We start from the raw sequence: 12,495 nt of genomic DNA on the forward strand, positions 1-12,495 counted from the left end.
GTGAGAGAGAGAACAGAGCAGAGTGGCAGAAGAAGAAAATGGAGGATATAAATGGGGGTTTGAAAAGTGCGGGGTGGGCGCCAAGGTGGCAGGGTCACTGCCACGTAGGACTGGGGTGCAGAGTGATGACGTGGGCGTATACTATTTATGTTACGTCGCAGAGAGTCGTAGCTGAAAGTCTGAAACTGAGGGATCCAGCTAGGACTAGTCTTTCGTAGTCAGACTCAGACTCTGCCTTGTTTTCCGCCGTTGATGACGTGGTAGGACCTGTTGGTCAGCTTATCTGACGGTTAATTTTGAGAGGTAAAATATGGAAAAGGACAAACCGCCTCGAGAACGAAAGCTTCGAGTTTGAATGGACGAGATTGACCTCGTACCCATAACCGGGCTTTATTTTACCAGCAACCAAGGTCAGAAAAGTTTAAAGTTTTTGTCCTTGTATAGAAGCTGATGGGCGGTCCATAACTCCATACTGCTGAGATCACGGTTAATAATATGCTCTGTGTTTTAGCTGAGCAGTAATAAAGTTTCTAACTTCAAGGTGAATAGCTGAAAATGGTGCTGCATTATGGTACCACCTTTTAATCAGAAAGTGTTACAGATGTTTGATCTGCGATCAAATAGACATGAAGAATATGCACGAACACAGAAATCTGGTATAGCATGTGTCATTGTATTACTGGTTCTGATTGTATACATTCAGTAGAATTGGACTTACAATCTGGATGTGTCTAAGATGGAGATCAACAGAGGGAAAATGCCGGGTAATACTACATTACAACAAGAGACGATGGACACAAGTGACTGCACAAGCGAGTTACGGCTTCAAATGACATCTCTTTGGTATAAGAACACAACAAGCAATACAATATTGCAGTCCAAACCAGCTGATCTTCATGCATATATAGCCGGCTTCTTGATGGGGAGTTGTCTGCCCTAGCGCTCTATCAGTCATCGTTAGAGAGCAGAGTTGGACTTTTGGAGCACATGCTCATTGCATGAAGCTCTTTCATCCGAAGAGCTGGATTGCACAAACCTAGACATGTTCAACAGCTTATCCCATCAGAGCATGTAAAAGAGATAAGCGATGTAAATGGACAATTTCAACAGCTTACACTTCAAACATTGCCAAGTAAATGGACAAAACATAAGCATTCATAATTATTGAACAAATCATGTATGATGTATATCCTTTGCAAGCAAGCTGCAGTGTTTTTCCTTTTCCACCTAAGATTCAGGTCTCAATGGTATCACTCCTTTCACAGGCAAGATGCATGAGATCAAAATGATCGTCACACAAGAGCATTTAAGAGGTTACTTTTAAATACATTTCTGAAGAAGAAAGGATGATAGTCATTATACTAATCTGTATACGACACAACATGGGTGCATGATAAATGATAACAATAACTCTGATGATCAAGCCACTAAGCAGCAGATTAAAGACATATGTTTGAAGAACAGCTGTTGTTTAAGCTTATAGTGTAACAGCGCTAAGTGATTTTGTTATGAAGTTTGAACCAAGTGTTATTTAGCATAAACACACTGCTTTCCATTGTTATTACCCCTGATGTAGGATTCCTAACATAATGAGAAACAAACTTCATTTTCCTCAGGAAACATTCATTCAATAAAGACGAATACCAATGGCATGTAAAAAAGGTCATCTTTACTGAGCTGAAAAGTGCTTTAATTCTTGATCACAGTCATTAGTTTCTTTCACTGGACATAGATACAGTCCACTGACCAGAAGTCCAGAACATAAGAACATTCTCTTATAAAATCTGAGCATGAAAGGAACACTACGACAGTTTTTTTTTCTTCAATGACACAGAAGCCTTCCTCTGTCTTAACTATCATGCCACTAAATAATCTTGATTTTTCAAATTTCCAGCTTATAATGTATACAAATATTGTAAAAGATGATGTTTCGGGAAATACAGTTACCTGAACATTTCGGGATGTCCCACACTGCAATGGATTTAGGTGAGCACCGAGGGTCACATAAAAACCTATTATCCTCATGATGAACATTCATAGCAAGCATCCATGATCCGATTGTGACATCTTCATTGTTAAACATTCTCAAACTGAAAACTAGAAAATAAATTTATTATGCAATGGGAAATCTTCAGGAACTGAAAGAACTATACATTCTGATAATGTTCAAAACAAAATTAGAAAGACTGCCACACATAGCATAATGTTGCAAAATAATTTAAACAAAACAATATGGAAAAAGAAAAATTCAAGGGTAGGGGTTGTTTCCCCTACCAGTAAAACTTATAAACCAGTAAGGTTTTACTATTGTCAATGAATAGTTAATTCCAAAATCAAAGCGTAACGTATACTCACTACATTGGAGCTTCTGAAACCTCCATATACTACTAGTGAGTATTGAAGAAGTCTTTTTTTTTAAAGGAGTATTGAAGAAGTATTGAAGTCACAATTGAAAGAAAAAAATTAGCTAACATAAACCAGAACACATAGAAAACAGGTGGCAGACCTGTCATTTCTAGCTGTTGCCAATGAAGCTACCACTTCTGCAGACAGAACATAGATAGGACCATAAGCATGGAGATAGTATTCATTCCCAATCAGATGTCCTGACTTCTCATACCTGAAATATTTGTGATCATAAATTATGAAGACATAAGAAAACATATGACCAATTACAAGCTCCATGGGACGAATTTGATAACCCACATACCATTTCATTTTTGGGTCAGTTATCACTGGACCTTTCTTCATGCAACCAATGTAGGTTCGTGAATCTGTTCTCTCCTTAGCTAGAAGTATTGCTAGTCGATCTGACAAATTGTAAAACCATCAGTGGACTACAAACATTGCTTAATGAAAGTAAATCATAATATACCTGGGCGCAGATAAATATTATCATCAGCTTTGACATAATAATCTGCTTCAAAGTGTTGAAATGCGGCCTTGAAAAACTCCAACCTAGGCACATAAACAGGGTGAAATAGCAGGCATGAGATGAACATATACAAAGCATCAACATTGCGAAAGTTGAACACAAATTGATGACTTACGTTTTCCATGGAAGGCTTACATATTCATCCTTGATGTCAATCACCAAAAAGTCTCTGTACTGATCTATCTCTTTCTGAAGCTCTGCCATCTTCTTTGAATCTTTCGATCTCCCAATAACAAACCTAAACGCTAAACCAGTAGCTTGTTCCAACCTACAATATGTCAATAACATAAAAATCAAACAGACTCGCTGGTAATATGGACCAAATTACAGTTCTTGCCAAAAGTAATGTGAACCAAGTGTGGCTTAGATTACAGTAAATCAATCTGATCAAAGCTAAAATTAGATATCAGAAGTGAATTGAAACTAATAAATTAATTAACTTTCAACTTTTATCAATGTAAAATAATTAACTTTCGAGACAAGCTATGGTACTGGGATGTATATCCTACTTTTATTTTACTTGTACTTGAACAAAAATTACAATGTTATGAATCAAATTACAACATTGAGAACAAATTTATCAAATTTATTTACACTATTTACATGAAGTTAAACAAAATTACAACTATGAGAACAATTTGTCAAAAAGTTGTAAAATGGTTGTACATTTTGTAATTACAATTTTTAGAACAAGATTACAAACAATACGACTCAACATTACCACTTTGACTACAAATATGTTGTCACATTTGTAAATGTAGGTATCACATACGGGTAGGTACCATAGAATTTCCCTAAAACTTTCTACGTTGATCAATGTAAATTATGTAACTATAGTGTAGGAAAATATAATTTACCTCAAGAGACCATCAGGGTCGGAAGGAAACCAAGTGCTGCGCATGGCTGCGCGGCGATCGGCTCCCCGGAACCCGGTTAAAATTCCGACGAAGCCAAGAAGCTTAGGCCGTTCAAGCAGACCGGCATTGTGATCGAGTTTCCGAGAACTGGAGATGGAGTAGAATGCACGGAAAGTATCATCGGATTTGCCGCATCGGAAAACGGGGAGGGGTCGGGAGCGGCGGATGGCGGCGACGGCGAAGATAGTTCCGGCGAGGCCGATGAGGAGGGAGATGAGGGAGAAGACGATAATGGGTACGGGAGTGCGAGTGGGGACAGAGGCGGAGTTGGGTTTGAGGGGCTTGAGGAGCTTGGAGGAGTAGGTGGCGGTGGGGAGAGGGGAAGAGTGGCGATGAGAGAAGAGTGGCATTTGGGTAAATAATGAAGTGTGAGGGAGATGGAGTGTCTGTTATGTGGACACAGTGTGTGCCTAGATCTCAGGTGGGGAAGATGAGTGAGAGACACTCAAAGTCTCAGAGATTCAACAGCAGCTACCCCTTTTAGGCCTCTTGATCAGTTTAGTTCTCCTTTCACTTCATTAATTACTAGCCTTACTAGCCTTCCTGTAGGCACATACGCATCATGCTCACGCGTGTATATAATCATTCTTTAATTGACATTTGTAGACAAAGTATATTTTGATATGAAGACCATTTTGTTGAATCTTATCTTCAATGTTTATGTTTACGTTGAATCTTATCTTCAATGTTTACGTGAGCACAAAGAAAGCCTATTTGGTCACACGTCTCTCTTTAATTTTACTGATTCACAGGTTTTTCATCCCAACATAATAAAGGGTATTTGGATGCAGATCTTTCTTCCAAACAAATTACATAGTAATCTTCCAGACTATGGATATTTACAAAATCTTAAACAAATATGAGACGGCATTGTTGAAACTGAAATTGCAAGACTTGAAGAGTGATCATCCTTTGGCTTCTGTAACACTTCAGTTGCATTTACATCTTGCATATTACATCAACTTAAATTGATAATTAGTGCCACACTGTCCAGGTCTGCTATTTCATCCAATAAACCTTTTTCAGTATCTTCCATCACCAGCAAACTTTCAAAGAGTACTGATTAAACCTATAAAGTCAATTAAAAAAATTTCTGAATTCTTGTCATTTGGGTGTACGGATGAAAATAAGAGGGTCGATACAGAGTCTGAAAATAAACCATTTTCAGTACCTGCCTGTGTTTATTTTTTCAAATTTGAAATTGTCAAAAAATTTCGAAGCATAAAAAGATAGAGATAGAGAAACCGCATACAAAACTGATGGCCTTGACTTGAAGTTCATGTGGTATAAATACGTGCATGTAATTTTGAGATATGAATCAAAAAGCTCGACATAATCAGCCAGTGCAGTTTCAAACCACATAAAACTATCATATATAAGCATGACATGAAAGTAAAGGCTATAATAAACTACCAAAGCATGCCTGAAAAAGATGAACTCAAAATTCCTTTTTGTTGTTCTTAATAAAATAAAATACCAAAGGAGATGGTAATCTATACCTCCAAAGTTGTTGAAGACTTACACTATTGTCGATGAACACTCAAATGGTCTAGCTAAGTTGCTGATGAAACTGAGAATTAAAGTCTTAATTTCTTGATATGCTTTCAGTTCTACTCCATGAAATAGTTTTCTACACTAACCAGAAGTAAATATGTTCAAAAGAAGAATCATAACATGCACAACCAGGTATAGTCGTACATGTAACATATTCACAGAAAGAGATGGGTCTAAAAAGAGTAATTATATAACCATTGTACAGAAGTATGTCATAAACCCCAAACCAGCAACTATAATTTCTAGAACCCAAAGAACCCTACCCTCAGAAGCCTTTAGAAACTATCAATGCCCTGCAATCCAAAAGATAATTTACATGGCCACCAAATTTCTTCAACACCATTTAACATCAGAATTCAACAGAATAATAAAAGAGTTTTCATCAGCAAGCTTAAAGGAAAAAAGAAGAAGTACAAAAATAACAACAATCACAATAGAACAAAAAAGATCCTATATATCAAAGTGGTATGAGATCTTGGCAGTTCCATTACCTCAAAAAAGTGGCTGACACTAATATCCCCAATCTTCACCTTTCCATCACCTTATTGATAATAATATTTACCATCATTGTTTGATTTTTCTCTGCTTGTCCAACCAAACTTATCAAAAGAGACTTGTAATACATCCCCATTATCTGCTGAAAACATAATATACGGTATCAATTGAGACATGTAGTACACACGATGAGTAACGCAAAAGAAAGTTATAGAGAGATACATTCATTCTAGAAATAATTAAGAATTGCAGCCAAAAGTGGGCAACTTTTGGGGACTACCTGTTGATCATCACACATTGGTTATCTAAGGCTAGTGATATATATCAATATTTCAATATTTGCCTGTATTGAAAATTATTTATCTGATTGATAAAGCACTTATAGACATGAGCAACATCAAGACAACAAAACAACAAAAGTAAAGGAAGTCATTCATCTCTTAACTAAAAATTGTTAGTTAATCACCCATTACTAACGCACCAGTTATATAGTAGACATCAATTGTTCGTTCCCTCTTACTAACTTCTCAACTACGGATTGATATCATAAAAAACGGATTCTCCTTAGCTTACAAAATTCCCATTGATACAGTTCATATGGTTCAGAAATATGATGGCATATGTCTTTGAGGGTCAGTGAAAGAAGTGGCAGATCTGTCCTATCCTTTGTTCACTCCTGCATACACTGGCGGAGCCAGCCCGGTCTTGACTGGGCTGGAGCCCAGGTGAGTTTTTGAAACTCCATAAAAAAACCTACATCACATCTGATTTATAGGTTACATATAATAAGCAGGTTAAAGAGGTGTGTCGCAAGCTAATTGTAGGATCTTTAGGTGGGCACCAATTTTATTCTGTCGCTTTGCCTTCAATCCTCTTGGCCGCTTGTTACGTTGCAACTTCCTATTTCCTTCAGTTTTAAAAGACTCATTGTCAGCACAAAGCTCAGATTCATGATTTTCACTAGGACAAAGCAAAACCTAGTCAAACAATTCTTGTGGCTCAAAGTCATCTCTTGTAGCAGCAAACTACTTGTTGCACCTCTCTTCTTCTGGAAAATGACTATTCTCCCTTTGATGAGTTCTTCTTTCCCTTTGATCCATGGTTCTTCCATTCAATTCAGGGGAAGAACATATTACAATTGAACTAATAAAATAGAAGTGATCGGGTGCCGTCGGTTCTAGTGGAGTAGGTCTATGGTCGTAGTACGATTACACGAAAATTTTAGTTACTAGTGTAAGCATTTTCAAAAAAAAGTTGCTAGTGTAAAATTTACACACTTTAAAATGAATAACTAAAGCTTTCAAACGTAATTACCAATACACATAAACAATTACAAATTAAAAGTAACAGATTAAAAACCTTAAAAAGTTAGAATATACATGTGTTACCAATTTTTTGCACTGTTAAGCTTCAATGAATATTTTTCATGTGTTACCGGTAGCCTAGGTGACATTTTCATCCTGGTTCCGCCACTGCCTGCATATATGGACTTGAATTTATCACTTTAAAGGCTGATATATAGATGAAGACACAATTTAGCTGGTACCAAAACAAATCAGGGAAAACAATCCATACAGTGGGAAGTATTCATTTTCAATGTAGATAAGTTAATAGAGTGGCACTGAAAACAATATGGTCCTAATCTTTGAATTAGTTTGCAGGAAGCCTCTACATGACCAAGTATACCGTTTTAGAGCATCTAATCCTACACCAATCAACGATGTGAATGAAAAAACCTGTGCAAAAATCAGACAGCTCCTCTGCAAGTGTAATACATCAAAATCAAAACACAATACATGAATAGAACGAAGAAATGCAGAAGCATACCGGTCATAAAGGGTGAATAAACATGTCCGCATCGATATGCTTTTGTTCCACCCGTATGAGTAGCTTTAATCAAAGGTAAATTCCGATCCCAAAGACAAATCCCCAATCAATGGAACGTAAAAAGAACCCATAAATTACTTACCAGAATCGCCACCGAAATCGCTGAGGGCGTAAAAAAGATTGCTCCCACCTTGCCGATACGATTTCAATTTACTCTTCCTTTTGAATTTGATTTTGCTCTGCTCGTCTTCATTTCTTTCTCTTTCATTTTGTTCCTTTTTCGTTGCTTCGTCTGTTCCATTTGTACCCGACGTTGATGTGGCAGTTTCCATCTATATGGAGATCGTGGGCTAGCAGTTGAGAGACTGCGTTCTTCTTCTTTTCCCTTCTTTTTTTCCCCTTCTTTTCCTTTTCCTTTTTATCGCGGAATCCTCTATTCCTCGGATTTATCTGTTTTGCGTTTTGTCAGCAGGATTACTATAGTGTCCTTCAATCATTGTTTACATATAGCTGAAGAATAATAAAACTTGGGTTTTTTCGGAACTTCAAAAATTTAACCATTACCAAATCTCTTCTGACTTTATTAATAGAGATTAATTTTCTATTTTTCACACGGCAAAAAAAAAAAATCAATTCAAAGATTAATCAAGCAATGCATAGAACGAATTCCTGCTTAAAGAGAGCACCTTCTTTAAAATTTCGACTCACATGATTCTTACACTATGCTATGTAACATCTACAAGTGCATAAAAATATACTTTGTAATGATTCTTAATACAAAATCATGCAATAACTTTGTAATGCATAGAACGAATCAATTCAAAGATTAATCAAGCAAAAAAAAAAAATCAATTCAAAGATTAATCAAGCAATGCATAGAACGAATTCCTGCTTAAAGAGAGCACCTTCTTTAAAATTTCGACTCACATGATTCTTACACTATGCTATGTAACATCTACAAGTGCATAAAAATATACTTTGTAATGATTCTTAATACAAAATCATGCAATAACTTTGTAAGCAAAAAGTATATTGTAAGAGTATCTCCAATTATATAGTCATTCGGAGTGTGTCAATTTTTATTTTAACATGTGACATGGTCATCCAATAATTTGATTAAGTTAACAATTTGACTATGTTGTGATCCATCCATAATGTCTTTTAACTTAATTATTTTATTGATTTGTTAAAAAAGCTGAAGGCATATAATGCCTTAGAGCAAAGAAAAAATGATGTGTTCACTATTAAACTAACAAAATAAATAAACGACCATGACAAAGTGGGTTGTCAAATTTAACACAAGGCTTTAACAAGGTTATTACTGTGCACTGTCATGTCATGTTTGACATGTTGGTTGGAGAGCAATGATAGTCAAATATATGTTCACTTTGGCAAATAACAACTTGGTTGGAGTTGTTCCAACAAATTTTTTTTTGATATGTTTAACAACTCAGTGACTATTATGAGCTGTTGTAAGTCAAACTTACGACCTCTCACTCACAATGAGAGACTTGTGCCGAACTCATGACCTTCCATTTAGAAAGAGAGACTTGTGCCATTATACCAAATTGTATTGGACAATACCGTAACATTTTGAGTCACAATATTGCCTCTCATTTTTTTTTTCCTTTTCAAAAAATGTTCTATCGTGGGTAATTTTGGGGGTGAAGAAAGTTGAGTTCACACATCACTACTCTCTCTCTTTCCCTTCTCTCAATTCATGATTAGCACATAGTTCTAACTCATAGCAATTTAGCTTAATTGGATATCTGTTTACTGTGGAAATATTGTATATTCTCATCAAAACCAAACTACGAATGATCAGGTCAAGATTTCAGAATAGACTATAAAAGATTGCATTACACGCTGTAGATCCTACTAATCTACAACATCTAGTAGCTCACTTGCTCACTCAACTTCTCCCTTTTAGGAAGAACCAAGCAGAAAAGAATTAATGCTCACTTGCATCACTATAAGCTCAAACAGCCAGCCTACAAAGAACATTAAGCGGAAGAATGAGCAACCTAAGCCCAAATTGCAAGTGAAGACATCATCCCAGCTCCAAGAAATAGCAAGCAGTAAGACACAATTTGAAGCCGGAAATTGCAGCTCATCCTCTTACTCAGAAAGTCAGCAGCAATCAGATCGACCAAGGCCATGTAGACCAGAATACCAGCAGACATGGAATCCAAAATGCCTTCAGTGACCAGAGCTCCTGGACTGTTCGGGTTGTAGATTGAAGAAACTCCGATCCCAACACCAATACCTAGTGGAGTTGTTATGGCGAAAAAACAAGCCATTATGGCCGCAGATCGGTTCCTGAATTGGGCTTGTGATATGCAGCCTCCAAGTGCAAAACCTTCAAAGAACTGATGGAAGGACAATGCTGCAACTAAGGGCCTTATGGTACATGGGCTCTGTGACACTCCTAATGACAACCCAATGATCACAGAATGTGATACAATCCCAAGTTCCAAAATCTGCACAAGAACACAACTTTTAACCAACACGTCTTAAAATTTCGATCTTTCATCACAAATGGTAACTACATTGAGACAATTCGCAAATGCTACCCAAACTATCCAACCTGTCAAACACTTTGGTACATTCCGTTTACATTTTCAGTTAGTAGCTTAAAATCACAACATTTTTGGGGTTAAAATCATTTCTTTCTATAAATCACAGCCAACTAGTATAGATTTACCTACTTTTACTTCAAGTAAAAGTAAGAAACTCCCTAAGCTAAAAAGCAACATTTCCTTTCAGAAAATCAGGACCATGCTTTATAATTCTTACGGTAAAAATAAAAAAGCGGGAAAATAAAAGTAACAAAAAGTACCTGAGAAACAACGACGTGCCGCACACCATCATCCTCGTCATCATCACCGAACCCGTGAGAATGCCCATGCCCATGGGCGTGCCCGTGCCCGTGATCATGACCCAAACCCGGTTCGGCCACGTGGCCGTCACACGCGTCCTGAGCGTGGTTGTGTCCATGGTGCGCCGCGTGGGCATGCATTCCGACAATGTGCATCCCACCGCCTTCTTCCTCCCCAAAAATCATCATCCCATTCCCTTCCTTGTGGGCCGGGAATATACCCGTCTCCAGACCCGAGTCATCCGACCCGACCCTCACTTGGGCCTCGCTGGGCCGGGCCAGGCCCTGTTTGCGTTCGTAGTACTGCGTGCCCACGAAGTCAACGAGCAAGGTGGCAAGAGATGCCATCATGGCGAAGAATCCAGAGAATGGGAACTTGGACCACGGAAACTCCGGCAGGCACGGGCTGTTCAGCGCGTCCGAACCGCCGGAGAGCATGTGCACGAACCCCGTCGCCAGAATAACCCCGGCGGCGAAGGCCTTCGCTCCGACGAAGAGGCTGCCGTCGGTGCGGAGAAACCTCCGGTTCTTCCCGATCAAAGGAATGGCGATTCCGACGACTCCGGCGAGAAGGATAGAAGCGATGGCGACGAACTTGAGATTAAGCGCCGACGACTCGTCGCGGCAGGAATCCGACTCGCCGGTTTCGCAGGCGGCGGAGGTCGCCATGTAGTGTGATAACGACTCTGAAACAAAAAAACAATTCCAGAAAATAACAAATCTTGAATCCTCAAAACGGTGCGTTTTGTAGGGCAGACTTTATCAATCAAAATCGAAACGAAATGGGAAAAATCTACCTGAGAGTTTGTGAGGGAAATCAGGAGGAGCCAGGAAGAGCCAGAGATCCTACACAAAACCCAATGCTGTTAATCGGTGAAGAAATATTTGACAATAAAGAGAGGTGGAGGAAGGTTGGCGAACCTCGAGGAATAACATGGGGATCGTAGGTGGTGGGGGGTTTATGTAATTGTCGAGGTTGATTGGAACTGCACGATTCTCGAATCGATTTGGATTCAGTTTGGGAGAAAGTGAAAGAGTTGAATTGAATAGCGAAAGAAAGAGATGGAGACACTAATATAGTACCAGAAAAGAGATGTGAGAAGCGGTGGAGGGGAGGAAGAGGGATTAGGAGAGAGTGTCGACATTCTGTTGACGAGGGAAGAAGAAAAGGGAGACAGGAGGGTGTGTACATTTTCGACTTTTTGCTGATTAATGAGCGCGAGAGTGTCGACATTTTCTGCACATTTTTTTTTTTTTGGGTTTTCTAGATTTTAAGTTTGTGATTTGTTTTGGGAAATATAATGTTTGTTTTTCTATTTTCCGAAGACGGAACATCCATGTTGTGCAAGGAATCGATTCGATGTGTCTGGGGAGAGAAGGGAAATGAATTAATGACAGATTTAGAGATAAGAAAATCTGCTTAACTAAACTTTTTGTTAACGAAATTTTGTATTAGAAACGACAATATTAATAAAATTTCGTTAACATAGAAAAATTTAACCTACTCTTATCTTAATTATCATGAAGACATCTGCTGTTACCATGTTACCATGGCATACCACATTTTTCAGTCAAATAATTGACCCTTCATGCAGGGGCGGATCCAGGAATCGTAATCGGGTGGAACTTGGATTTTTAATAGGAAAATATTTTTGACGGTGCTAGAGAAATTTATAGATTGAAAATAAAGATAAACCTAGTCATAAAGGATAGTGAGCATTTACCACTCCAATGTTTATTTAATTCATAAAACACTTTAGACGTAACAAAAAAAAAAAACTAAATAAGCATTTCAATAAGACCGATAACTTCGCGTTCTCACCAATGCTGCGTGACAAGGGTATGACAAGGAAGAAAAGAAGACAACAGACAACATAAACGTATATCTT

The 12,495-nt window shown here is 38.0% G+C and overlaps 3 protein-coding genes across 9 annotated transcripts; all 3 read right to left on the reverse strand.

Moving 5' to 3' along the window:
- Window positions 1-769: 769 nt before the first annotated feature.
- LOC101309024 (probable beta-1,3-galactosyltransferase 12-like) lies at window positions 770-4,202 on the reverse strand. The gene is made up of 7 exons (XM_004290992.1): window positions 3,793-4,202; window positions 3,051-3,203; window positions 2,876-2,958; window positions 2,711-2,810; window positions 2,507-2,620; window positions 1,948-2,090; window positions 770-1,036 (listed from the first exon to the last, which is right to left on the reverse strand). The coding sequence occupies exons 1-7, from the start codon at window positions 4,200-4,202 to the stop codon at window positions 948-950; spliced, it is 1,092 nt and encodes a 363-aa protein (XP_004291040.1). The 3' UTR covers window positions 770-947.
- A 407-nt stretch (window positions 4,203-4,609) lies between these two features.
- On the reverse strand, window positions 4,610-8,151 carry LOC101309313. Of its 7 annotated transcripts, none has more exons than XR_184017.1 (4): window positions 7,871-8,151; window positions 7,281-7,377; window positions 5,898-6,043; window positions 4,894-4,921 (listed from the first exon to the last, which is right to left on the reverse strand). XR_184017.1 is itself a non-coding variant. In XM_004290993.1 (4 exons), the coding sequence occupies exons 1-4, from the start codon at window positions 8,058-8,060 to the stop codon at window positions 6,037-6,039; spliced, it is 369 nt and encodes a 122-aa protein (XP_004291041.1). In that variant the 5' UTR covers window positions 8,061-8,151; the 3' UTR covers window positions 5,896-6,036. The 7 variants fall into 7 exon arrangements, 1 of the variants encoding a protein (XP_004291041.1); XR_184018.1 differs by having other exon boundaries at window positions 4,899-4,921; window positions 7,290-7,390; XM_004290993.1 differs by lacking the exon at window positions 4,894-4,921 and adding an exon at window positions 7,574-7,661 and having other exon boundaries at window positions 5,896-6,043; window positions 7,290-7,373.
- Window positions 8,152-9,474: 1,323 nt separating this feature from the next.
- LOC101310186 (zinc transporter 4, chloroplastic-like) lies at window positions 9,475-11,620 on the reverse strand. Its single transcript, XM_004290994.1, has 4 exons — window positions 11,528-11,620; window positions 11,404-11,452; window positions 10,568-11,292; window positions 9,475-10,208 (listed from the first exon to the last, which is right to left on the reverse strand). Exons 1-4 carry the CDS (start codon window positions 11,540-11,542, stop codon window positions 9,753-9,755), a joined length of 1,245 nt encoding a protein of 414 aa, XP_004291042.1. The 5' UTR covers window positions 11,543-11,620; the 3' UTR covers window positions 9,475-9,752.
- Window positions 11,621-12,495: the final 875 nt, after the last annotated feature.

This window comes from Fragaria vesca, linkage group LG2 (assembly GCF_000184155.1).
Source record: "Fragaria vesca subsp. vesca linkage group LG2, FraVesHawaii_1.0, whole genome shotgun sequence".
In the NCBI taxonomy this organism is placed as follows: Eukaryota; Viridiplantae; Streptophyta; class Magnoliopsida; order Rosales; family Rosaceae; genus Fragaria; species Fragaria vesca.